We start from the raw sequence: 26,147 nt of genomic DNA, 5'->3' as shown, positions 1-26,147 counted from the left end.
CAGCGCCGCCTGGTGGCCGCTGCTGCACCTCCCGCCGGAGCGCTGGGACGGGGGGACGGGGACAGGAGGGACGGGGGGTCAGGGACATGGGGAGATAGAGAGATGGGGACATGGGGAGACAGGAGGACAGGGACATGAGGAGATGGGGACATGGGGGGATGGGGACACATGGGAATATGGGGAGACAGGAGGACAGGGCCTTGGGGAGGTGGGGACATGGGGAGATGGGGGGACACAAGGAGACAGGAAGACAGGGGCATGGGTTGATGGGGACATGGGGGGATGGGGACATGGGGAGACAGGAGGACAGGGCCATGGGGAGGTGGGGACATGGGGGGATGGGGACATGGGGAGACAGGAGGACAGGGCCATGGGGAGGTGGGGACAAGGGGAGATGGAGACATGGGGAGACAGGAGGACAGGGACATGGGGAGATGGGGACATGGGGAGATGGGGACATGGGGAGACAGAGTCACAGGGAGATGGGGTGATGGCGAGCACTGGCACCCATATCCTTGGGCAGGACATGGGGACATGGGAAGTGCTGGGGCACAGGGACACTGGGAATGCTGGGGACCAAGTCCTCGTGCGTGAGGACACACAGGGCACCAGTCCCAGGATGTGGTGACACATGGAGTGCCGGAGAACTGGTCCTGGGGTGTGGGGGCACGTGGGGCAGTGGAGCCTCAACCCCCAGGCACAGGGACACGTGGGGTCCCACATCACATGGAGGATGCAGAGCCCCTGGGTTGGCAGGACCCTGCCATGGGGGCACAGGCGCAGTGCTGAGCAGTGGCATTTCGTGGGGGGACCTGGAACCATGAGGGCTCCCCAGCCAGACCTTGCCCCATCTGTGACGTGGTCCCTCTGTCCCACTCCCATTCCCCTCCCATCCCCTTCCCATCCCCCCCTTCAGCTCTCACTTTTCTTTCTGTCCTGCTTTTTCTCTGTCTGTGGTTCCTGCAGAGCTCATGGTTCTCCCCGCTGTCCCTTTTGTCCCCTTCTTGCTCTTTCCCTGACATTTTTGGGTGTCCTCGTTTCCCTGATGCCTGTCGATGCTCAAGGCTGCGCTGGGGCTGTGTCACCAGGTTTGTTATTCCCCTCCATCGCCTCCCTGCTGCAGGAGGGAGCCAGGAAAATAGACTGGGGGCCACCCAGCACCCCACTTGGGTGGCAGGAAGGGGACAGCAGAGTGGGACAGAGAGGGCAGCTCCATCTACAGGGTGACATTGGCTTGTCAGCCTGGCCAAGGTGATGGATCTCTGGGGATGTCTGGTCCTGGCAGGGCTGGACAGGCAGGGTGCCCTGTGCCCCCAGGGTGCTACAGGAGGACAGGGGCACATGTCACCTGGCTGGGAGCAAGCTGTCTCCTTCCTGTCCCATGCTTGGGGGGTGTACAACTCCTCCTGCCTGCTGCGGTTCACAACTGTCTCCTGATGGCTGCCTTATGTCTGCTTCCTCCCCCTCACCATTGCATGCTGGTGGCTGGAAATCACCCCAGCCTCGATGACGTCCCCTGAGTGCTCGGCGGTGGAGGCAGCTGGTGGTCATCTCGTGCTCCCCGCCTCCTGTCTGACTGCTTTCACCACAGGGATGCGGGCAGGATGCAGGCGTGACGTGGAGGAGAAAGAGGAAGGCTACCAGCAGGGAGGGGGCCGGTGGCTGTCCTGCTCTGGTGACGCACAGTGGGGCCAGCTCTGCCTGTGACATTTGTGAGGACCCAGCTTGCACAGAGGCCACTCTGCGGAGATGTCCCAGCCTTCGCCCATCCCTGCTGCTGCCTGCATCACCCTTCTGCTCGGCTGTGCCTGGCTTGGCTCGGCCACCCAATTCTCTTCGAGTAAGTGCCTTGATGGGTCTGGGGGGTGATGGGGCAGGGCAGAGAGGCCTCACTGGGACACTCTGACATCATGTTCTGTGATACTTGGAGGGGATAGCTGGGTGTCATGGTGGAAGCTCGGGGCGCTGTTTGGCCTGCCTTCCCTGGGTGTCCACACTGAAAACCTAAGTGAAGACCTGAAACCCTGCCACCCCTTCCCCTTTGGGCAGCAAAAATCAAGTTACTGCTCTCATAATCTGAATTTCCCCTGTCCCCTGGATGCGGAGAGGTGGCAGAGGTTGCGGGAAATCTGTTGGATGTAACTGGGGCCCCTTGGGGCCAGACATCATGGGGACCACCTGGATGGAGCTTTTGAGTCGGGAGGGAGTGATTTTTAGGGGAGCAAAGCCCATCTGTGTTTTCTGAGCAAGTCAGAAAAGGGATCAGGAGTTGTTTGTCCGGTGTCCCAGCACCTTCCTGTTCTTCACTTTTGTTCTGAGTGTGCAGTGAAAAGCCTCTGACCACAGGAAGACGGGGAGGCGTGCACAGCTCTGGCCATGATGGGAAGCTGAGCCGTGTGGTGGCTGGGAGGAGGAGGAGGAGGCAGGAGCCCTGGTGGGAGAACAGTTCTCATCCTGGCATGGGTGGCCATATCCTGACCCTGGCCTGGCGTGGGTTTCCCATCTGCCCTTTTGATCCTCTTGGCTTGCAGGGGACCTGTTGTGCTGGGCTCGGTAGGCAAAAGGACATCGGCAGAGCTGCATGTCCCTGCAGTGGCATACGGGAGCAGAGCCCATCCGGGCTGCGGGCAGGGTGCCCGGCTGGGCTGGCAGTGCTGCGGTGGCACTGCCACGGTGGCACTGCCAGGCTAGTGGCATGGATGGCATGGGATGTGGCACGGCTCCACATGGGGAGGGTGGCAGGATGTTAAGGGCTCCCATGTCCTGAGCTGCCCCTGCCATGGGGCAGGGAGATGCCAGCTCCTGCATTTGCTGGCAGCTCTGCAGGGAGTGGTGACAGCTCCTGAGTGGTCCTGAGTGGAAAGGGGCAGTGGGAGGGGGCTCTCGTTGAGTCTGATCTCTTGTGTCCTCTGCAGTGCGTGGCAAAGGGCGAGTCTTGATCCCTCTCACTCCCCAAGAAGAAGCCACGTGCCCCAGTGCCTCCGTGGAGGCTTTTCTCAACAGCACCCTCACCACCCGTCTCCTCCCTGCCCTCTACTCTGTCATCCTGCTCGTGGGGCTGCCAGCCAACGCTCTGGCCTGCTGGGTCCTGGTGACCAACTTCAGAAGATGTTCCAGCACCCTCTTCCTGCTCAACCTGGCCAGTGCTGACCTGCTCTTTGTCCTCCTGCTGCCCTTCAAGATCTCCTATCACTTCTTGGGCAATCACTGGCTCTTTGGGGAGTACCTGTGCCGCACCATGGTGGCCTTCTTCTATGGGAACATGTACAGCTCCATCCTCTTCTTCACCTGCATTGGCCTGGAGCGCTACATATCTGTGGTGCACCCGTTCCTGTGGAAGGGCTCCTCTTGGACGCGGTGCAAGGCAGGCATCTGTGTGGGCATCTGGCTGGTGGTGGGGCTGGGCATGAGCCCTCTGCTTTTTCACCCCCAGACAAGTCATATCTCGAGCCTGAACATCACAACATGCCATGATGTCCTAGGGAAGAATGAGCACATGTTCCTTGTCTACTATTTCCTCTCCCTGGTGGGACTGGGCTTTGGCTTGCCCTTTGTGCTCATGACCATCTCCTACAGCTGCATCCTGGCACGGCTGCTGGCCAAGGGGAGACGCTATAGGCAGGTGGTGCGGATCCTGGCCCTGGTCCTCCTGGTCTTCATCCTCTGCTTCACTCCCAGCAACGTGCTGCTCTTCATCCACTACATGCTGGAGGCCACAGGGTGCAACAACATCACCTACATTTTGTACACCCTGGCCCTGGTGTTTGGTGCCTTCAACAACTGCTTCGATCCCTTCATCTACTTCTACGTCTCCCAGGATTTTCGGGACTGGGTTCGGGGTACAGGCATCTGCTGCCTGAGGAGGCTTGAGACCTTGGTGGAGAGGGCATCAGGGAAGGGAGCCTTGCCTCTGAGGTCCAGTGAGCAGAGCCAGCTGTAGCCAGGGCTAGTGGGTGCTAGGCTGTGTCCCCCTGCCCTGGGAATGGGGGATCCTGCAACTTTGTGCCCAGCACGAAGGTCTGCGCCACCCCAGGCTGGCAACAGACTTGGAGAGAAAATCCCACCCTGAATTTGAGGTTCACTAGGACTTTGCACTAGTTTTGCAGTTCCTCTGATGCTGCCAGCACTGCCTCTGTCTCATGGGTCCCCCGGCTGGGTGCTTGGCCCTGGCACCCCCATGTCCCTGCCTGCCAGAACCTGGCAGCCCTCACCACTCCTCCAGCAGAGATCAGACCCTCCAGAGTACAAATAAACCTTTATTTCTCCCTGCTGGTGGAAGCAACAGGCATAAATACCACAGCTGAGCAGGAGCCATCCTCTATCGCCAGGACTATGTGCCGAGCACACGTGGCCAGCCCTGCTCCCATTGACCCCCCCAAAATACGCCATGGTAGATGCAAGAAGTGGAGGATGGCTTGGGTGTCCTGACTCTGCCCCACAGGCCCAGCACTTGGAGAGGGGACATCATGCTGTGTTCCCCATGCTGGCAAGCACTGCATGCCCCTATGCCTGACACCGTGCCGAAACACGCAGGCACCACGTTTCTGCTTTTATTTTCCCTTTTACTTGTTTCCCTAGGCACTGGGCCCGATGACAGACATGCCACCCATGAGCGAGAGCACATGTGGCAGCATCTCCAGCCCTTCCAAGATGGGGTACTGTGGCTCAGCATCCTGATCCCCACTAGTCCCCTGGTCCCCACCAGTCCTGACTCCTAGCCCAGCTCTGGGATCAGGAGGAGGAGGAGGATGGTGTGGGCTCCATGATGTGGGAGTGTGGGGTACCCATCATCGCTGCCACAGGGTGCGACTTGACCCCCAGGTCGGTGGCTGCCCCTTCAGCAGGTGGGTCACGTCACCGGCTGGCCCGGCCCTGGTGACTGGCCCTCGTTCTTCCTGAGGATGACACTGCTGAGCTCCTGGATGAGTTTGTTGTTGATTGGTGAGGGAGGCTGCATGCTCCTCTTCCTGGGGATCTCCACAGAGGGCTCTGCACTGGGACTGCTCCCCGGTGTGGCTGCTGGCTCCCAGTCCCTGGCCAGTGCCAGAGAAGGCTCCAAGTTTCTCTCCAGAGAGGCTGTTTTGGTGGGTCTGAGCCCTTGAACTGGAGCTTTGTCACTGTCTAGGTTCAAGCCCCTTTCAAGGGACAGGGCTTTAGTGACGGAGGGACCCTCCACCCTCTGGGCTGGGCTGGCAGGCAGTGAGGAGCGCAGGGCTGTGACTGGGGGCTGCTCAGGGAAGGGGGCTGGCTTCCTGGACCTGTCCACGGGGGGCATGGCCGACAGGTCTGCCAGCAGCCCCTGCCCCAGCTCCAGTGCAGCCAGCTCGGGAAAGTTGCCCACCTCCTCATAGACAGGATCAGCATCAGCCTCCTTCTCCTGCTGTTCCTCCAGGGAGTCCTGGTGCATCTTCATGGGCTGGGGGAGGGCAGGGGGTCAGAGTGAGGGGCACTGTCTGCACTGCTCAGCTATACCCCTCCGTCCCCCTTCACCTTGCTCTCCCTGCACTTGGGTGCTGCCTGGGGACCCTTGCCCCTTCGCTGTGGGTCTGATGCCTGCAGGGGACCCACCCTCCATCAGGGCTCATGACTCAGGCACTGTTGCTCTTTTCCCCCATCGCTGAGGCAGGGTCCATGCCACCAGGCTGTGGCAGCAGCCCAGCATCCCTTGGCAGAGGTGGTCTGGGGTGGGGAGGGAAATGGGAACCCATGCAGAGCACAAAGCCAGGCGAAGTGAGATCCAGCCAGGTGGCCCCTGCAGAAATAACCTGATAGTGAGGAGGACCCATACCTATTTCCTTGTATTTCTTACGTTGAACCCCTCTGGGCAATGCGTGCCCAACACTGGGAACTGGGCTGGACTGTTGTGGTCTTGCTTACATACACCAGGAGCATGCAGGGACCCCCATCCCCAGGTATGGGACACACAGAGCAATGGACACCCCCTCCTCTGCCACATAGCGTGGGAAGGATGGCCTGGGCATGCCTCCAAGTGCAGCTGGGGTGCTGCAGGCGAGCCCTTGCTGCCCTAGCTGGGAGGCATGGTGCAAAGCCAGCAACGGACACGCTCCACGTGTGCGGGTACTTACAAAGAACATGGACAAAGTCCTTCGTGTGTGCAGGCGGCGCTAGAAACAGAGGAGACGGGCAGAGGTAAGCACGTGATAGCACGGAGCAGGGTTGTGGATGCCTCAACAGGCAGAGGATGGGCAGTGGGGTGCAGCACCCCATGTGCCCTCACAGGGCCCTGCATGCACGGAGAGCTGCCACGGACATGAGCACAGCACGCAGCACACACACACCGCCAAGCACAGGGACACACACCCAAAGCATCCATCGGTGCCAGGTGGCATGCACCCGCCTCCAGGACCCTGGGGTGGGCGCATGGTCTCAGGGCAGGTGCAGGGACCTGGGTGGGTGCAGGAGCACCCATGGGCAGGGGTAGCTGAGGGGGCTTTACCAGGGTCTGGTTGGCAGAGAGCATGGTGGCATCAGTGCTGTCCCCGTGCAGAGGCACCAGTGGCATGGTGCCGAACTTCTGCTTGGCGAGGTCGGAGGAGGAGCGCCGGCGCATGATCACGGGACGCAGATCATCGTGCTGTGCACAAGGACAGGGCAGGGAGGGGGTCATAACAGGCTGCCCTGCCAGCCCCAGCCCATCCCAGCCCATCCCAGCCCATCCCAGCCCAGTCCAGCTGGGTGGCATAGCCAGCCTGCACCCACCTGAGCTTTGAGGATGCTGGTGGTCCAGTCCCACAGCTCAGCCTGCCCCGAGCACACCAGGTACCTGCAGAGGAGTCAGCTGAGACACTGCCAGGGAGCAGTGCCAGTGGGGCTTCCGTCCCCTTGCCACCTTGTCTATGTGTCCTGGTTTAACCAGGATAGGGTTAAGTTTCCCCAGCAGTGAGGGAGGAAGCTCTAGCTGGGTCCAGTCGCCAGAGCACGGGAAGAATCGGGAAGAATCGGTGATCGCGTGGGGTTCACGCCGCCGGGTTTTCTCTCACTGCTATATTGGTATATATTTTGCCCTGTTCATTGTTATTACTATTATTCTTATTGTTATTGTTGTTGTTTGTTGTGTTGCTATTGCACTGCTGTATTAAACCTGTCCTTATCTCAGATCGGGGCTTTGTATTTCACTCCCTTTGTGGGGGAGGGGCAGCGGCCGCCTGGTCTCAGACCCCGGCAGGGGCTAAACCATTACACTATGATACCGGGGCTGCCAGGTGCAACTACACCCAGTGAGACTGCACCTCTGAAACTCTCTGCATGCCCAAACTGCTGCTTCAGGGCAAGGTGAGAGCTTGTTGGGCACCCATGAGGCACCTCAGCTCAGCTGTCCTTGCTGCCCTTAGAAGAACATCTCAGCCCCATGTCGGGGGCAGGTGATGTGCTCAGCTGCTGCCACAGCATCAGCAGTGTCAGGAAAATGGGGACAGAATCAGCAAGAGGCACAGGTGTGCCCAGGCACCCAGCGGTGCTGGGGAGGCTGGTGCAGGGAGCCCAGCTCGGTGCGGTGTGCAGGAGCACCCCACCTGGGTGTGTGGGGACATAGAGCAGTGTTGGGTGAAGGCTGGCAGGCAGCACAGCCATGCAGGTGACATGCACTCCTGGGCAGGGTGGGCAGGTCCCTCTGGAGCCTGGTGCTGGGTGCTTGTGTGGATGGGGAGGTAGGAAGGGTGTGTGGTATGGAGATGGATTGCCCCTGGAACCTGGCCCCACCTTGTGCCAGGGAGCACATGGCCCCACCACTGTGTGCCTCGAGTGCACCAGGCAGGCACCAGCTCTGCCCTGACCCCCAGGGCCCTGTACCACTGCCCCTGGCTGTCCCACTCCCACTAAAACTGGGAACAGATCTCAACATCCCCCCAGCCCCAGGATGGCAGGGGCAGATACTCACAGTTGCTGCTTGTCCAGGGTCAGCGTGAAACCCCACCTGGGGAAAGGAAGAGACAGGCTGTGGGGCAGCACCACCAAGCTCAGACACAGCCCAGGGTCTGTGGGCAGCGGAGGGATGGGCTGAACTTGCTCCACAGGCCCAGGCCTGTCATGGCTTTGGGTCCCTGTGGGTCTTGGCATGCTCCCAGCTGCTGGGTTTGTGTGTCGGGTGCAGGGACTGAGGGGTGCATGCCCCAGGGCCACGGCCAGGGAAGATTCCACTTACTGGGCTGGTGGCTTCAGCTTCTTCCTAATGCCCATGTAAATCTTGGCTGCATCTAGGGGCCACTCGCGTTCCGGCTTGGCACTCTGGGGAGAGAGATCCATTGGGTTAGCCCAGCTTGCTGCCAGCCTCCCTGCTGGGACGACAGACACCACTGCCACTGCTGTCTCCAGGCTGCGCCTCCCAGGCTCTCCTCCTGCCCTCAGGGCACAGGTCCATCCCCACAGCATCCCCTGGGTACCTTCTTCTCCTTGAGCAGCAGCAGCCTCCGGTCCCGGATGACGAAATAGCGCTCCTGAAACTTGTTTCCCAGCAGCTTGGGGGGCTCCTCACGGCATTTCAGCAGCCCACACTTGGGAGTCTCACGCTTGACACCTGCTCAGTGCAGGGGAGATGGGGGTCATAGGGGCTGGGAGCATGTGAGGGTGGCTGGGCTATTGCAGGGACGTCCCACTGTGGGTCTCAGGGATGTGCCCCAGATGGCTGCAGGGTGGTGGCCAGGGCAAGGGGAAGCTCAGGCAGAGTTGTCACACTCTGGGGACACCCCTAGGGGCTGGGACCCTTTGTCATTGCCTTACCTGTGAAGAGACAGCTGCCCTCGCCGATGGGGACCTTCCTCACCAGCAGGTATGCAGCACTGGGCTCCGGAAGCTTGCACCACTGCAAAGCTTGCTCCAGTACCTTCTCCTTGGGATGCAGGGGCCGCTCTGGGGAGGCAGGGATGCTCTCACTTCTGTGTCCCCTTCCCTGTGCCAGTCCCTGTCCCCTCTGTCACCAGCAGCAAGTTGCTCCCCCATACTCCACACCACCTCCTCACCAGTCTGGCCATGCTGAGAACATCCCCCCATGTCATCTCCACCATGCTCACCCAGCTCCCCGTTCTCCAGGGCCTCAAAGGTCAGCCAGATGTCCAGGCTGGCTGCCACATTGCGCATCTCCAGCACCTGGTTGGTGAGCTCCTCCGCCGTCATCGTGGGGGACACCTGGGGCCAGACACACAGGGAGCTGTGATGGATGGTGGCAGGTTGGGTCCCAGGGACAGGCTACACCAGGAGCCTGAATCCCTCCTCATGTCCTCCGGCACAGCCCTCCATTGGGACTCACCTTTAGGGTGACGCAGCAGTCAGCCAGCTTCTGCTCCAGGTAAACCTCGATGATGAGGTCCCCTGCCTGGGAGAGCTGAGGGAAGAGCAAGCGGCATTGGTACCGTGCCAACATGGGTGCTGTGCACGTCCCCTCTCCCCAGGGGCTAGCAATGGTGTCCCAGGGAGCTGGGGCTGCTTCTCCCCTGGGCAGGAGCCTCTAGGTGGTGGGCGAAGGGGAGACAAGTTGGGGAAGGTCCTTTGCTGGATATCAGGTGTGGGACAGTGGGGACCCAGGGTGGGCAGCTGGGAGTGCCCCCATCCTCCAGGCAGTCCCACCAGCCTGGGGGTCCCTGACATGATGGGGGCTGGCAGTACATCCCTAGTACCTGGGTGTCCTTCCAGGTGGTGATCAGACTGTTCTCCAGATCCATCTGGGATACCTGGTCCTCATCGATCTGCCAGGGGAAGGGTGCACAGGGTGAGAAGGAGGACACATGGAGTCAGTGTGGGGTGGGATATGGCTTGAGGACACATGGCCAGGATGGAGAGATGCAGGGGCAGGCAGAGGTGGGCAGTATGGGAGGATACAAGGGGAGACAAACACAGCCAGCATGGAGGGAGCTGGCAAGTCCCCTGTGGGGAGCTTACATTGAAGATGCTGACATAGTTGTCAATGAGGTCTTCCATCACCTTGACCTCGTGCTCCCCTTTGCCATCAGTCTGGAAGAGGCTGGGTGCAAAGAGCAGTGACAGGTTCTTGGTACTCATCTGGTTGAGGTCTGCACATTTCTGCACCCTGGGACAAGGAGGAGAGAGGTGAGGGGCTGGTCCCATGCTGGATGGGGTTTCAGCCCTAGGGACCCTCCTCTGCCTTATACAAACTCTTCTGAAATGAGCCCATTTTAACCCAGCTCCCCAGCAGTGGGAACTTCAAGCCAGGCAGTTCCTGTTTCGAGGACTTCCAGCTGCCACCAAACCAGACAACAGCCCCACCTCAAACTCTGAGTCGGGGATGGGAATTTGGTTTTTTTCCCTCTTTTTTGTGTACTGGGTGAAGCTTACGTTCTACAGGGGGTTGTCCCCTACTCCCAAACCTCCTTTCACTCTCCCTTGCTGCAGGATGACTTTGGGAACATTTGAGGCGTCCCAGAGTACTAGCACCAGCTGGGGGGCTGGGGGGGCAGGGCACAGGCACTGGGCTCTTCCTGGGTTGCAGGGATGAGAGCCAACATTCCCTGGGCAGTGGGGAGACCCCATGCTGCTGGCTGGCCTCGGGAACCCTGGCTGGACCAGGGGACCCTGCAGGGAGGTGGCCCACTGACCGGTAGAGGTGCCCGATGAGCGCAGCCAGAGTCTTGTGGTTGAGGCGAGGCAGGCGATGAATGAGCTCCTTGTACCGCTCCAGGCGCTGGGGCTTCGAGGAGATTTCTGGAGGAAGATAAGACATGGCCCATTGCTGAATGCAGCAATTCCAGAGCTGACATGGCACCAGGACTGGCACCAGGACCCATCCCAGAGAGACATTGGCGCCAGGGGTCCCTGGCAGGCAGACCAGTGTGGGAACAAGGGTCAGGTGAAGGAGGTACCTGCAGCCTCCTTCCACTGTGGGTGCAGCTCCAGGGTGAAGACAGGGTCTTCCAGCTCACGGAAGAACCTCTTCAGCACATCGGTGACGTCCTCGATGAAGTTGTCACTGATGCGCAACTTGACATTGCGGGCATCCCGCCGAAACTCCTCCATCAGTACCTTGATCCGGGACTTGGCTCCATTCTTGCGGTAAATACCCTCATGCCGCAGCCCTGGGCAGACACATGGGTCATGGAGGCCCAATCCTGCCTACAGAATCCCCAACGGGACTGGTGTCCCAAGAGTGGTGCCTCCTGCCTGGACCCATTGGCCACCCAGTTGGTCAGAGGCTGTGCTGCTGCCGCGCTGGGCTCACCGTACTGTGTGATGAAGGCGATGCAGCTGTCCACGATGATGGGGATGTCCCCCCGACTCAGCTGCTGGTCCCGCAGCGCATTACCCCGGCCCCCTGCTGACGCCTGGATGTCAGCGTACCACGCTGCCGAGTCCACCCGTGACAAGCCCTGCAGGTAAAATGTCCTGAGAACAACAAGGGCAGAAAAGAGGGAATGAAGGTTGCCGGGGGCGGGGCAGGTTATCCCCTCCTGCCCATGCACACAGCCTAGCTCTGGGACAGGGAGCAAGGCACAGCCAGGCTGAGCTGAGGGACACCCTACCCTGGTGAGAGACCCTGGGCTGGGGTGACATCTGTAAACCCCTTGGCCACAGCCCTACTGTCCCAGTAGCACCCCCACCATGGGTTTGGGATCAGCATAGACCCACACATCAGTGCCTTTGCCCTGGGCAGCCTGCTGAAGTTGCTTGGATCATTCCCCATCATTCCCACAGCTAGAACTCACCTCCCCATCTCCACCAGGATCAGCAGCTCCTTCTTCTCAGGGGTCTCCGTAGGGGGAACCAGACCTGGATTGGGGTGAGTAGTAGAGGGGTCAGAGCCATGCATGGCCACCCAACACATGGTCCCTGTCCCAGGCTGCAGCATGGCACTCACTGAGCTCCTGCAGCCGCCGGAGGTTGATGCTATCCTCAGCCCCATCATCCTCGGTGGGGCAGATGAAGAGATGAGCTTTCTGCAGGATGAAGAAGGCCTGCTGCCACCGCTCGGGGTTGAGCATGCACTTGTAGCGCAGCTGGCCCACGCGCTGGAACTCATAGCCCAGCAGACAGTGACAGCTCACGGGTGTGAACCACTGTGGGACAGAGCAAGAGAGGAGATGGGTAAAGACAGGGCTGAGCCTCTGAGTGCAGACCCCCACGAGGATGGGGGCAGGTCACTGGGGAGGATGGGACCCCCCAGAAAAGGAAGGACGGTGCTTGCCACAGAGGATGAAGAGCACGGGGGGCTGAGAGGAATCACAATGGGGAAGTGGGGACAGAGCACAGGGACCCACCAGCAGCACAGGGTGCTGGAGCTGGGGCTGGCTTACCTTGCCGATGGCACTGGCCCAGGCTTGCAGTGTCTCAGGCCTGTCGGTTCCCAGCTGCTGCACTTTTTCCCCCGTGAGGAAGAGCTCGAGGGTGAAGTGAAACCTACAGAGGATGAACCAGCCCATCAGGGCAGCTCCCTACCCCGAACCTGCACCCAGACCAGACCAGACCATTGCACCAAGCAGGGAGCAATGCCCATCCCTATTCTCCATGTGCCCATGGGCTCTCTGGGCATGCAGTGGGGGCATGGTTGGGGGTACCTTTCGGTGGGGCCAGGGCTGGCGAGTGCCTGAGTTCTGCTCACACCCAGGGAAATGAGGTCCCCGCTCTCAATGTGGCCCAGGGGCTCAGTGCATTTCTCCGTCTCGAAGAAGAGCAGGGCTCTCTCCAGGGAGCACCATGTGCGCTGGAAGTCTGCAGAATGGGGAGGCTCAGCGGCACTGGGGTATGCACCCCACTGGCTGCCCTCCTGAGCTTCCCATGCTTACCCTCTTTGCTCTTCTTGACGCCTGGGAGCTTGGGGTGGGCTGTGGCCCGGTACAGGTACCCGCTGTGTGTGACTGGTTGCGTGATCTCATTGTAGACACCCTCCGGACCTGGTTCCCGTGCACAGGGGCTCCCTGTGGGGAACGGCACTGAGAGCGGAGCAGGAACAGGCACCCACCAAAGAGTGGGTACTGGAGGGGCAGGGACATCCCACTCATGCAGGTGTAGGTAAGGGGATGTGCCAGGCATGGGGTCCCCTGAAAAGGGGCTCCAGAGGAACCTGCTGCCTTTCCCCAACCCAAAAGAGGGGTGCAGTGGGGCAGGACCCCCCAGGGAGCCACAGCACCTGATGCCTTGGCTGTCCGTAGCTTTGGGGCGTGCTGTGGGCAGTGGCAAGGAGGAAGCCCCCCCATCACAGCCAGATGGAGCTCAAGGGTCCTTGTTACCTGAATGGTTCCTGAGCCTTTTGCTCTCCAGTACCCATGAAAGGTCAACCCCCGGGGCCACCTCATGGGTGGCAGGGTCAGCCGCCAGCCCAGCCTCCGAGGATGAGAAGAACTGCAGGACGGTCTTGAGCAGGGCTGGTCCTGCCATCGCAGTGCACAGCGCCTGGGATGAGACAGGCACCTGTATCGACCATATCCTGGCTCACAGAGACCCCCAGCCTGTTGCCAGGGGTATCTGAAGGCAGTCAAAGCAGTGCACAACCTCCCACCTGAGGCCCCAGTACTGCCTCTCACAAGGGTGAAGGTACACACAGCCAAGCAGGAGGTGTTGGCATCTCAGTCTGAGAGCTTTGGGATGGTTCCCAGCACCCCAGCATCCTGCCTGCAGCCCGAGGTGGCCCTTACCTGCAGCACGTCCTCCTGAGTGGCGTAGTGGGGATGGGGCAGGCGGTACCGTCCCTCTCGGTACTTGCGGGAGATGAAGTCCCGTCTCTGCTCGGCACTGGCATCTGGGTAGATAGTCTCAGCAGTGGGGAGGCGAGCAGCCCAAAACCGGTTGGCTCGGTCATTTCCCAGCATGATGAAGAGCTGCAGGAGAGTCCCATGGTCATGGCAAGCACCAGGGCTAGTCGGGAGAAGCAGGATGCCCAGTGACCCTGCATCCCGGGGAAGACTGTGGGGCTGCTGCCCTGCCTTGAGAAGCAGCCTGGCCCCTGAGCATGCCGTGCCAGCCCCAGCACCCTGCCCTGAGTGCCTCTACCTGTACAATTTCGTTGGACCAGACGCTAGTGTCAAGCTTCAGACTTTGCACCTTGGAAATGTTGGAGCCCAGGCTGCGGTGCTGCCCTGCGGGGAGCAGAAGAGTGAGCACCCCTTGATCCTGCCAGGGCAGCTGGTACCCAAGTCACACCCATAGTCCAGCCAACACCCTGCCTGCCCAGGCAGGCCCAGCCCACCATGTGCACGCCAGGACCCCATGTGCCCCCCAGGGAGATGTACTGACCTGCACACTGCTTGCAGATCACAACGCACAGGTTGATGGATGCCCAGTCAGGGTTCTGAGCCCAGCAGTCTGCACAGTATTTGTTGGCTTTGTTGGACCAGATCTTCTCTGCCACCTCGTAGTCATAGAGCATCTCAGCTATGGCCTCCTGCAGGGCCTCCATCCACTCCCGCTTATCCCGCTCCGACTCCGCCACGAAGCTATGAGCACCAGCACAACCAAAACTCAGGGGCCTGGAGCAACCAGCACCTGGGTCCAGCACCCAGCTGCTCCCCATCTCATCCCACCCACATGCCTGGGATACCTGAATATTTTGAAGGGGGTGATGAGCTCGAAGCTGCGGTTCTTGGCTTCACGGATGGTGGAGCCACGCATCTCAATCAAGCAGATGCCAATGCCCATTTTAAAGAACTGCAATTCAGAGTGACACCGGTGTTGGCTCTGCAGTGCCACAGCCACAGCAGACACACCACCCTAGATGTGCCAGTGATGCTGGGCTGGAGCCAGGGAGCTGCATCCGCACCCCCAGCATCTCATCCCTGCTTTGCCTGGACAAGCCAGACCTGGTACCCTGGCACATCTCTCAGTCATCTCATGCAGGCCTACATAAAGCATCCTGCAAATACATTATGTCTTAAAATGAAAGGCAATTTCTGCTCACAGCTGAAACCCAGTCATTCAAGTCCCTCTATTTTGGGGATTTGAATCCACACTGTGTCAGGCACACTCACAAAGCAAGTGTCAACTTGGGCATTAAACCACAGAGGCCTGATGCTGCTTAGTGCACACCAGGCAAACTGGAAATGAGGTGACTGGAAAAAAAAGAGGGGTGATGAGAAAATTCAGCAGGCAGGAGTTGGGGAGTTCTGTAGGCAGCAGGCAGGGTGCGATGGGCCAGCAGAGACCTGCTGCCTCTCATGGGGCAAGCCCATGTTGCAGCAGGTAGTATGTTTGCTGGTGATTTCGTGGTCATTGATCCACCTGTCCTGTGATGGACTGGAACACTTTGGTGAGACTAAGGTCTAAGTTCCTGGCAGAGATGAAGATAATTTGGTGATAGCGAGGAGACTGGGCTCCACTTCTGGTACCTGCTGCATCTCCAAGCCCAGGCTCCCACTACTGCTGCCCTGTGCAGGATCTCCAGCTTTCTGCTCTGCATTCCCGTTCTCCTGCCTGTCCTTTTCCTCTCTGCTCTCCTTTTGGCCCAGGCCCTGGTTAAGCACCCTCCATTGCTCTTATCCCGTACTCCACTGGCACAGCCCTCTATGCCAGTGGGGTGTCTGCTCCGGCCACAAACCTGTTCGCTCTTGTACAGCCACATCTCAGGCAGGCTCAGGGCTGCGAACACCTTGGACTTCTGGCCTTTCAGCTCCAGGGTGCCTGACTTCTGGCAGTGAGCAGTGTTGGCAGGCCGGGGCCGGGACCCAACCAGGCGCTGGTCCATCACCTTCTTCTGCAGTGTGGAGCACCACTCATTCCTCTGGGCTGGGGACCAGGCATGATGGAGAGGGTCTGAGCCCTTCCCAACAGCTCTGGCATGGAGCAGAGCACCCAACAGGCATGGCAGAGGAGAGGTCCCCTTGCTCATTGGGGCTGGATGTTTTGGGGATGGGGTGAGAGCTGCTTCCAGGATGCTCTGACTGGAGGAGGGAGTCAGGGACAGTTCCCTGGGGACTGGGGGGCCTTGGCCCGTGACTTTACTTACCCTCGTTCTCGGCACGGAAGACAAAGATCCGGTGGCTGGTGAAGACCTGAAACTTGTTGTCCTTGGTGGAGCGAGCCATCTCGATCACGGACAGTGGGATCACCCCCTTGGGGTAGGGCTCCTGGGATGAACCACAGGCAGGGTTACCCCTCTTTGTCCTTCCTGTGAGCACCTTCATAACCCAGCCACCCCAGCACCTGCCTTACCAGACATGCTGGCACCATAACTATAGGGGTAAGGGGATGTGGCAGGGATGCCTGCAAGTTCCTGCAATAGTGGCTGCTGTGGGGCCATGCACGGGACCTGTTTCTGCATGGATGCCACTGATGTGGGGCCAGGCTGGCTGGCTGTGCCGCAGGACTGGGGCAGCAGTGCCTGTCACCCCAGGTGGTGTGGCAGCCCCCAACACCCCACAGCAGGCCTAACAGGGCCATATCACAGAATCACAGAATCCTCTAGGTTGGAAAAGATCTTGAAAATCATCTAGTCCAACCATTAACCTAACACTGACAGTTCCCAACTACACCATATCCCTCAGCGCTATGTTGACCTTACTCTTAGACACCTCCAGGGATGGGGACTCCACCACCTCCCTGGGCAGCCCATTCCAACACCCAACAACCAGTTCTGTAAAGAAATGCTTCCTAATATCCAGTCTAAACCTTCCCTGGTGCAACTTGAGGCCATTACCTCTTGTCCTATCACTTATTACTTGGTTAAAGAGACTCATCCCCAGCTCTCTGCAACCTCCTTTCAGGTAGTTGTAGAGGGTGATGAGGTAGAGCCCCCATGGAAGGACAAGAGGACGTGGGACAGGAAATGTTTGTTGACTCATCCCACGCACCTAACCCACAGTGCCAGCGCCCACAGGAAGAAAAGCTCCTCCATGCAGCACATCCTCCACATCCCCCAGGTGCTCAGCTGGGTGCTGCCTCATAGCACAGCCAGGGGGACACCAGCAGCCAGGCAGGAGCTGAGGATTCAGGTAGGGATGGCTGGGACCCAGAGATTCCTCATTTGCAGTCTGCCCCAGGGCTTCTGAGCCAGCAGGACCCCCGTCGCCTGCTCCCTGTTGACAGAGGGACCCCTTGCTACCCTGGGCTTCCTATGGCATTCAGAACCCCCCAAGCACAGGAGGCACAGCTGCTCAACCCTGGCAATGGTAAAGCAGTGCTGGCTCCTTACAGAAGGACGATGCGAGGCAAAAGGGATATGGCAGCTCACGTGGTGTCAAGGCACCCTACTTAAGCGACATGGTGCAGCCTCCCCACCCTGGCCACATCCTGCCCCTTCATACCTTCTCACTGCTGAAGTACATGAGGTTCTTCCCATCAAAACGGACATAACGCCTCTGGAAGACGTAGTTCCTGGTGGGATGGCGGAAAAATATGGCTGTTGGGAAGGGGATGATCTCCCCAAGGACCCCACATCTGCTCACAGATCCCACCTTCCCCCAAGGATAACTGCACAGAGACCTCTGCAGCACAGCCAGGGCACCTGAGAGGGTCTTCTCCTGTGGGGAGGTCTGGCTACCCTGGTACATGGTGACCAGTGTGCTTGCCTCACCAGCCTTGACCAAGGGGGCTTTACCTATGGGGACTGTCCCATGGGTGGGTACGTACCCCTGTGGAGAGAGCTTGTCCAGCCAGCCACTGAGCATGGTGGGTCGGGGCTCGCAAAGTGATGTGAAGCTGGCGTAGGGGGAGATGGTGAGGTCATCCAGGACCTCGTCTGGGTAGAGATGGGCTGGCAGGCTGAATGGGGTGCCCTCAGCCCGTGGTGCCTCCACAGTGGAGTACCCCTCTGTGTCATTCTGGATGATGCGGTTGATGAGCCGGGACCGAGTCTCCTCATCCTCGCTCCTTCCCTCACTGCTGCACTCGCTGCTTGTCCTGTGAGAAATGGGGTTTTGAAGAAGCCCAGCTGCGGCAACACGACTGCTCACCATGCGGCATCCTGGTCAATGCCATCCCATCTGAGGATGTCCTGTACTGCTCCTGGCCCCATCCTGAGCTCCTCGGGGCACCCAGTGACATGGGTGTTTGCATCTCCATGAGCAGAGTGGGACAAGGCCTCAGCACTCATGACCCCCATTGCCACCAGCAGCCTGAGGCTCAGCCAGTTCTACATGATGGCAAGGCTGGGGTTAGCTGGCATAACGGGCTTCCCCACCTTGGGTAATACCGCACAGGCCACCACATATCTCCAAAACCCTTGTCACTCCATGGGCAACAAACAGAAGCCAGGAAGCTCCCCAGTCCCACATCCTGCTCCCTGCTCTATGCTCACCCCAGCTGAGTCCTCACCAGGGGTCTCAGCCTGCTCTCTCCCTCTACCCTGCACAGAACTGGGAAGATCCTTCTGCCACGACACCCTCCTGCCTGCTCTTGTGTCCAGCCGAAATGTTTTGCAAAGGGATTAGGATGGACAGATAAGCCAGTGGAGGTCCTACCTCCGTGTCCTTTTCTTGGGAAGCCATGCTAAAACCCCCAGCCAGGCCTGGTGAGACTATCCAGCCATAACAATAAAAGGAAATTATAAAAATAAACTGCTAGGCCTGCCCCTCCCCCTCAGCCCTCTCAGCCAGATGTTTTTCTTTCCCTGGGAAAAAAGCGTGCTGGAAAATGTCTGATGGTCCCAGGAGCTCACAGGGGAACTGCCCAGGTGCAATGATACATGGGCTGGAAGAGAGTCATGGCAGCTGGGACACACCAGCACCAGCAGGAGAGCACCCATGCCACTCGGTTGCTTGTGGCATCCAGTGCCAAGATGAAGAAAAGGCTCCAAGAAGGGCAACGAGGATGGTCCAAGCCCTGTCACAGCTTCTGTCTGAGGAGCACTGAGCAAGCTGGGCAGCTCTAGTGGGGAAATGATGAGTTATGGGAGCAGGTTTCTGAAGTCGTGAGCAGCGTGAGGAGGGCAGAAAGGCCCCTGGGCCTTCTTCCTAAAGAAAGGCTTCAGTCACAGGAGCTGGATGACATCAGATAAAGCCAGCAGGAGCAAGATGCAGAACCACATGGGAAAGAAGCAGCTGACCTGTGGGACTCCTCACCATGGGATGTTGTAGAAGGAGAAATTTATGGAGGAGAAACCCACTGGGCGGTATTCAATATGAGAAACCACCTCCAGCACAAGTCCATGTGCTAGAAATATTTTTGGACCAGAAGAATGACCCCAAATGCCTCAGTCATCATAAATTCTCCAAACACCTGGTTTTGAGCACTGTCTCATCGTAGGAGCCGAGGCAGTGCATGGACCTGTGCTTTGACCCTGAACAGGCACCTTATGAGGCCATCAGACATCAGATGTCCCTTAACCATGTGGGACAGAAACAAGACCTGAAGTCTGTCTGGGAGGATGTTGGGCTGGAGATACCCAGGCTAGGGGTCAGCTCTGATGAAGCAGAATAGTGTTTGGGGCTGAGGAGGTGGGTAGAGAGGGAAAATGGCCTGTTTGGCTCCAGTGTCTGCAAGAAAGAAAAAAAATGGCTTGGAGGCTCTGAGAACAATGAAAATTGGTGTTTAATCAGCATAACAGAGCCTTGGTAGGGTGATTCATCTGGTTAGAGTCCCAGCTTCTTCAGGAGGAACTGGCCAGGAAGTGGGGTGGCTGGAGGACTGTACGTCATAGGCAGACACCATCCTTGAGTGCCAGAGCTGAGTTGGAGACAGACCCACTCAATGGGTCAGGGCAAGAGAAAAAGGGGAACAATCCATGACAGCCCCTTCCTGAGCCATGATTTACAGCCACTGAAACCACAAAGAGCTGGAGGAAAAGCAGCATCTGGCAGGGACAAGCAAAGCCCATGACCTGGCTGGAGTGGGGTCTCTCAGCATCCCATGAGCACGCCAAGTCCCAGGCCAACTCCCAGCTCTGCCCTTGAGAACAGGGCTGGTGGAGGAAGCCTCCAAACAACAAGTCTGCAAAGGCCAAATCATCTCCATTTCCAGCCAGTGCCAGGCAGTGAAGACAACAAACCTCAGGGCCACATGAGTCCCCAGGGCAAGGAGAGGGTATTTCCAGGTCAGCTGAGCCTGGAGGGTGATGTCTGAGGTGGACTGAGTTGGGGCAGTCTCAGCCTGTCAGTACTCACATGGGAGAGCTGGTGGAAGATGGAGGAGGGATGATAGAAGAAAGGGATCTGCTGGTGGTGAGAGGACCAAGGAGCTGCTGATGGATCTGGTGACTTCAAGTGGGGGTCATGGGCCAGACAATCTATCTCTTGTTCAACAACCCCAACCATATTAGTGCTCAGGTTGGGAGAAAAAAACCTGTGAACCTCTGCCTCTGACACTCTGCTGATGGTCTCATCCCGTCTCTTCTCAGCAAGACCAGGCTGCAAAGTCCCTGGTGGGTCCAGGGCTGCAAGTGGCTGATGCCCTTGGAATGCTCTAGATCCCAGAGCCCTGGAAGCCTCTGGATGGAGACCATGACCCACAGGCCAGCACCCAGCCCCACTCTGAACTGCTGGTTCAGAGGCTCCACAGCAGATTTCAGTCTTTCTCTTTCCAAAACTCCTGTTCCCAGGTATTTGCATTTCCCCACTCATGGCCCGTGTTGGCTCTCATCTGGCTGCAATGTCTGTCTGGCTGTGACATTGGATCAGGCCACACTGCCGTGACTCGCACCCAGAGCAGGAGATGGGCTGGGCTGACCAACACTGGGGCCAGAAAAGCAGGGACATGGAGACACACTGGCCGGCAAGGCCATGGGCAGAGCTGAAGGACACAGAGCTGCAGCTCACCTCCTCTCTAAGCAACACAGGAAAAGGAACCCTCCCCGTCTGAAATGGGAAGAGCAGCTTTCCTTCCTCTTTGTGAGATGCTATCAGGAGTTATGGAAAGTACATTTCAAAAGCATTTTAACGGTGCCCCTCACAATCTCACTGTCCACCACAGTGTGACAAGATCAACAAATGCTGATCTGATGATGCTGGAGCCTTTGGAAGTTTCACATCCCTTCATCTGGAGCTCAGAGCAATCCCATTTCTGAGCAACCTCTGTCCCCCGTGGTGTTTCCCTGCTTCCAGCAGCCAAATCCAGGCTCAGCCCAGTGTGCAGGTATCCAGTGCCACTGGCACTGCCCCAGCTGTGCACCCAGAGCATCTGTTGACAAGCACTGTTCCCCCAAGGGCCACCCACCAGCACTGCTCCTTCTCATCTCTGAGCCCATCAGCTCTTCTTGAGACTGCTGACCTGATCCCAGATGCTCCTGATGAGCTCTATGGGGGGAGAAAAGCCCCCTCTTGCCTCTCAGGCTGTGCCCAGGGGTATCCCCTGTCTCCCTGGCATGCAAACCCTGGACCCCAAGCTCAGCCCAGCCCCTGCAGCCCAGATGAGGTGATACCTACCTGCACGCTTCTTGCTCCAGGTCCAGCTCGGACACAGCCTCGTAGCTCTGATCAGAGGAGATGCCAACACCCTGGGAGGATAGATTGGTCACATGTCCCTCTGCCCTCTCTCATCCCAGACTTCCTCAACCTTCCTGGCCCACTGCTGGGGGGTTTCAGCCTGTGACCCCCACTCCAGCAGCGATGCTCAGTCAGGCACAGCGGGGCACCACAGTCCCACCACCTGCAGGTCCCTACTTTGCAGCAGCTGGTGGGATGCAGAGTGACGGCAGGGGACAGCCACCATCCCCACAGTCTCCTCTCACCTTCTGCTCCTGGGACTGGGCTTCGTGCCTGAAGATGGTCTCACTGTAGGGGCTGACAAGCTGCTCGTTGACCTCTGTGGGCAGACACATGGGAGGGAAAGGCAGTCAGCAGTGCCTGCTGTGGGGCAGCGACCAGCCAGGACTGCCAACCCTGGAGGGGGACCCCCCTGCCGAGCCCACCACAGTGTGCCCCAACATCCAGGGCATCTGGTATAACAGAGATGTCAGTTCAAATACCTGTGGGGCTGGGCCCTGCCTTGGCCTAGGGCCACCCTGGTCCCTGAGCGAGGCAGGAGCACGGGGCAGGACGTGATGGAAAGGCAGGGTGTGCAGGTCTCCCTCTCACCGCCCTTCCCTGGGGACACTGGGAGGTCCCCCCTGCAGTGAACTAGTTCCCTGGGGGCTCTCACCTGGCTTGCTGGTGGGTCTCTGCGGGACAGGGGGCAGGCCCCCACTGGGCCAGCCGGGACTGCTGCAAAACAGGAGAGGGGTTACTGTGGCTGCAGGCGGGACAGGGTGGGAGCCTGCAGGGTTTTTCCACTTTGTTTTTCCATCTGGCTTACATGGGCTGGAGGCTTCGCCTGACCAGGGCTGAGCCCAGCTTTGTCCCCTTGGATGTGCAGCATCCCCTCCCTCCTCCCAGCGCCCTCCTTGCTCCCTTCTCCTCCCCACCCTGTGACCTGCCAGGCTGTGTCTCCTGTGGCTGCCAGGCATTTCCCACCCCAGTTCGCCCCCAGCAGAAGCCAGCCCCAGAGCCCTCACTCAGCCATCCCCTCACCATACTGGAGAGCCCCAGCCCTACTGCATGCGGGGCAGCAGCTTCTCCCCACCAACCAGAACAAGCCAGCCAGGTGCCCAAGGTCACCCTGTCAGCTTGAAGGGATCCCAGCTGCCCTGCGGGACCGCTCCGTGCAGAGCCTGGGGAAGGCACAGGGAGGGTGGTTAAAGGAGCTTTGTCAGCACCCGGAGGCAGGCAGGGCCAGGATGGGGATGGGGTCCCAGGGATAGGGGACTCTGGGTCCTCGGCTCTGGCTGCTCTGTACCCCTCCTCCGTACCCTAGGATGAGGGAAAGCATCTGCTTACTCAGGTTTGTCGTCTGGCTGGGTCTGCTCCTGTGGGGACAGAGCTGGGGGCTGTGAGAGACCCTGACCCTGGGGACCATCCTCCTCTCCTGAGTCCTCAGCAGGTGCTGATGGGGGCTCGAGTCCTTCATAGATGACGTTGGACACCATCTCCAGCCTGCCCCGTCCTGTGCTTGGCTGCGAGGTTGCCCTGGGGCACGGCAAGGGATCTCTCCTGGCTGGGGCAGCTGCAGTGGGCAGGGGAGGGTTGGATGTGGGGTGACCCTCCAGCACGCTCCCAGGGCTGGGCTCAGGTGCTGGGACCCTGTGGCTGTGCCGTGGTGGGACAGATGGGACAGATGGAGGGGATTTCTCCGATGCCTCCAGAGTTCGTCCATGATCAGGAGCTGGGGATCGCAGCCGGGATGCTCTCATGCCCATGGCCACAGCTGTCCCCGGGCCAGCCGGCAGCACTGGCCTGGGCTCTGGGCTCTCCAAATCCGTGGAGCTTTCCCCCGGCACAAACCCCTCCAGTATCACGAAGGCTGTAGACGTCCCGTTGGTGCCCAGGCCGTGTGTTGGCTCCGTGGCGTGTGTCGGCAGCACGGGTGCTAAGACGTGCTCTGGCTTTGAGCGAGGGAAAACTGTCCTTGGCTTGGGAACCGGCTTCACGAGGGGAGGAGCAGGGTCCTTCTCTAGAGGCGATGCCTGGGCAGGCACAGTGACACACTGCTGTGTCCCAAAGGTGTCAGTAACCCCTCCTGGTTCTGCTTGAATGGCATCCTTGCCTGCCTGGGGAGTATCCAGGACCTTGCTGGCTCTGAAATGGGTGTCTCCTGCTGCGGGTCCCCCCTGGGATTGACTGAACATCCGTGTCTGCTGAGCCAAGTTCAAGATCCTTTTGCGGTGCCCGGTGGCGGTGATGCCGATCTGCTGCAGGTGGTCACCATCCAGTGAGGCAGCATCTCTGGCCACGTGGTACCCATGCTGCTTGAAGACATCCCGGTATCTCTCCAGGTGGATGGTGGCCAGCCAGTCTGCAATATCGGAGTCAGGACCGCACGGGGAGCTCATGGCCCTGGGGTGCCTCTGCGATCGATGCTCAGCCCATCATCTGTGGAAGGAGGAGAAAAAGGGGGTGAGGAGGCAGCAGGAAGAGAGGGAGGGGTTCAGCTGCCATGAAGGGCACAGATCCTGTGAGTGGGAGCACAAGATGCTCCCAAAAGTCCTCCCACCTCGCTGCTGTCCCTGGAGTCACTCACCTCCCAGCTCAAGAAGCCGGCATCCTGTTGTTTCTCAGCCCCAAGCCTCTCCGCCCCTCCCCGGAGTTGCCAGATCCTGGCCCCACTTTGTCGGTGAGGCCGTGACCCGAGTCCAGACAGGAACGGAGCAGCTGGGGGCTCATGGGGGAGTGGGTGGTCGAGCAGATGCTGGACGCTGGGGCATCCTGGGCTCTGTTGCACACAGGGCTGGGTGGGAGGAGGATGAGAGCCGGCGCAGCCGGGGGGGGGGGTGGGTGTCCCGGCAGAGGGGGCTGTCCGAGGCAGATAACGGGGGGAGCAGCTGGGCCCCTCCCAGGGGACGATCTCCTATGTCGGCCAGCTCGGGGAGGGCTCTGCAGCCGGAAGGGCCAGACCATAATCTCTCTCTCTTGCTTCTGGCGAGGGCATGGGAGAGGTCAGCATGACTCACGGGCAGGCGGAGGGGGGACAGTCTCCCACCCACCCCCAGCCGGGGGACATGTCCCAGAGCTCACACTCAGCACAGTGCCCACCCACCAGGTCCCGCTCCGCCAGGGACCCCCATCCCCAAATTATTTGCTGGCACAGCCCTGGGACAGAGCTGTGGGCTCTCTGTGGAACGCTGAGCGCCTTTTTCCCATGAATCATGCTGCTCCGCACTAAACCATCTGTGCTGACTGTGCTGCCACTGGGTCTTTTTCCAGTTCCTCCATTTCCCTCTATTGTTCAGTGCAGGCTTCCTTCCTGCTGCCTGCATGCTCCCACGCATCCCCTGCCCCCTCCCGCAGGAGTTGCGTCCCAGCCTGTCGAGGGACAGCCAGGCCAGGCTCCCTGCTGCATGAGCCCCCGCACTCCTGTGCAGGCATCTGCCTGCTCCCCACTGCTGCCTGCACAGGCAAGGGTTGCATGAGTGGCATGGGGAAGTGCAGGCAGGCTGGTGTGCTGGCGGAGGCGGTGGTGTCCCTGGGAGCACGTGGGGGGGGGGATGCTGTCAGCCAGCACGCGTGAACAGCAGGGCTCTGCTCACATGGGCGGGTGTGGGGTGTGCGTGGTGCATGTGCCCAACCCCATACTGTGTGTGCATTTGCCCATGGGGCAAGTGGCCGGGCACCGGCATGCATTGAGGGGGGACAGTCATGGCAGGAGTTGGCCGAGAAGCTGGGGGAGCAGGGTGTGGGGAGCAGGGCATGGGGACGTTGCAGCTGGAAGGCTGCCCATTGATGTGGGAGCTACACAAAGGGCTGAGCAGGGCGGTGTGGAGGGTGATGTCCCATACCAGTGTGGGCTGGGTGTCTCCGCCAGAGGGTTAAAGGGCTGTACCCACTTCTGCCCAGCAGCCTGAAATGGGGCAATTTCCCCCTTTCTTGTGCCTGTATCACCCCGAGGGATCTGCGGCCAGCTTTGCCTGTTGCCTGCCCTGCCTGGGGCTTCAGCAGGCAGCCTCCTGCTGGGAGCTGGCTCCCGAGATGTTCCCATGCCCGGGCAGTGGGCACCGGGGCCGTGCCGGGCACTGGGCTGTGGTGTGGCACTTTGGGGCAGTTTGGCTGTGCCCGCTGGCAGTGGCGCTTCACAGGCAGGTGGACACCGTCCCTGTCCCTGAAACCCCACGTGGACCAGCCGGTGCAGTGGGCTGGAAGTGGGCACGGACTGCCCTGGTCCTGACCCTTCTCCCCCTGTCCCCAAGTCTGTCCCATCCGTCCCCTGCCACCCACGGGATTCTCCCTCACCTCTTGCCCCGCAGCGCGGTCCGCAGCCCTCCAGGGCTGGCTCTGGCAGAGCAGCGCGGTGGCAGTGCTGCTGCGGGCTCCACGCCTGCCCTGCTCTGGGCTCCAGGGTGATGCCAAGTCTTCGTCGCCGCCGGGCACAGGGCTCAGCCTGCGGGCACGGGCAGGCAGCCCTGCAGGAACTGCTGCGGGCACAGGCAGGTTTCGCAGCACCCAGCCTGCGCCTCCCACTGCCGGTCCCTCCTCCAGGCCAACCCTCCGGTTCCCATCCCTGTCCCACCCTCCTGTCCTGCCCCTTCCCAGGCATGACCCTGCCCCGTACTTGGCTCCTGGCCTGGCTGCCCCGTGTCCTGCCCCTCGGACAGGCTCTGCCCTCCTGCGGGGGCTGCCCCCCACCCTCCCCACTCACACACCTTCTCTCACCTTCCCCGCACGGATCTTGCTCCCCACTACGAGAGCTCGGACATGCATTGCCATGGGGGGACCAGGCTCCCCTGAGACCCACACCCCGAGGCTGCGCTGCTGAAGGAGCTCTTTGAAGTTCTCGTGTGCGTTCAGATCTATTTC

At 59.8% G+C, this 26,147-nt stretch overlaps 2 protein-coding genes across 6 annotated transcripts; one reads left to right on the top strand and one right to left on the bottom strand.

The window, feature by feature from the left end:
• The first annotated feature begins 1,740 nt into the window (after window positions 1–1,740).
• Window positions 1,741–4,268, top strand: LOC141929107 (proteinase-activated receptor 3-like). Its single transcript, XM_074838220.1, has 2 exons — window positions 1,741–1,840; window positions 2,916–4,268. Exons 1-2 carry the CDS (start codon window positions 1,750–1,752, stop codon window positions 3,938–3,940), a joined length of 1,116 nt encoding a protein of 371 aa, XP_074694321.1. The 5' UTR covers window positions 1,741–1,749; the 3' UTR covers window positions 3,941–4,268.
• ARAP3 (ArfGAP with RhoGAP domain, ankyrin repeat and PH domain 3) lies at window positions 4,239–25,767 on the bottom strand. 5 transcript variants are annotated; one of them, XM_074838202.1, is made up of 34 exons: window positions 25,584–25,767; window positions 22,638–23,729; window positions 21,964–22,025; window positions 21,554–21,627; window positions 21,249–21,319; window positions 17,521–17,790; window positions 17,196–17,265; window positions 15,899–16,019; window positions 15,491–15,678; window positions 14,498–14,604; window positions 14,194–14,393; window positions 13,951–14,036; window positions 13,596–13,778; window positions 13,191–13,353; window positions 12,747–12,878; window positions 12,519–12,672; window positions 12,258–12,360; window positions 11,822–12,020; window positions 11,670–11,733; window positions 11,186–11,349; window positions 10,830–11,042; window positions 10,566–10,671; window positions 9,892–10,039; window positions 9,630–9,698; window positions 9,263–9,337; window positions 9,027–9,141; window positions 8,737–8,865; window positions 8,400–8,533; window positions 8,162–8,244; window positions 7,898–7,933; window positions 6,721–6,784; window positions 6,458–6,595; window positions 6,087–6,125; window positions 4,239–5,416 (listed from the first exon to the last, which is right to left on the bottom strand). In XM_074838202.1, the coding sequence occupies exons 2-34, from the start codon at window positions 23,687–23,689 to the stop codon at window positions 4,850–4,852; spliced, it is 5,379 nt and encodes a 1,792-aa protein (XP_074694303.1). In that variant the 5' UTR covers window positions 23,690–23,729; window positions 25,584–25,767; the 3' UTR covers window positions 4,239–4,849. The 5 variants fall into 5 exon arrangements, with proteins under 5 accessions (XP_074694303.1, XP_074694305.1, XP_074694304.1 ...); XM_074838204.1 differs by having other exon boundaries at window positions 21,964–22,022; XM_074838203.1 differs by lacking the exon at window positions 25,584–25,767 and adding an exon at window positions 23,878–24,096.
• Window positions 25,768–26,147: the final 380 nt, after the last annotated feature.

Source organism: Strix aluco, chromosome 13 (genome assembly GCF_031877795.1).
Source record: "Strix aluco isolate bStrAlu1 chromosome 13, bStrAlu1.hap1, whole genome shotgun sequence".
NCBI classification, from domain to species: domain Eukaryota; kingdom Metazoa; phylum Chordata; class Aves; order Strigiformes; family Strigidae; genus Strix; species Strix aluco.
Note: the sequence above shows the minus strand (reverse complement) of the source record. Positions and strands in the feature narration are given on the sequence as shown.

What these genes read in the sequence shown, in the direction of transcription:
- LOC141929107 (XM_074838220.1), top strand. Translation starts at nt 1,750, where the DNA reads ATGTCCCAGCCTTCGCCCATCCCTGCTGCTGCCTGCATCACCCTTCTG. An exon ending in GGCCACCCAATTCTCTTCGA is followed by an intron (nt 1,841 to 2,915) that starts GTAAGTGCCTTG and finishes TGTCCTCTGCAG; the next exon opens with TGCGTGGCAAAGGGCGAGTC.
- ARAP3 (XM_074838202.1), bottom strand. Translation starts at nt 23,689, where the DNA reads ATGAGCTCCCCGTGCGGTCCTGACTCCGATATTGCAGACTGGCTGGCC. An exon ending in CGTCAAGAAGAGCAAAGAGG is followed by an intron (nt 12,673 to 12,746) that starts GTAAGCATGGGA and finishes CCCATTCTGCAG; the next exon opens with ACTTCCAGCGCACATGGTGC. An exon ending in ACTGCTGCGTCACCCTAAAG is followed by an intron (nt 9,142 to 9,262) that starts GTGAGTCCCAAT and finishes GTCTGGCCCCAG; the next exon opens with GTGTCCCCCACGATGACGGC.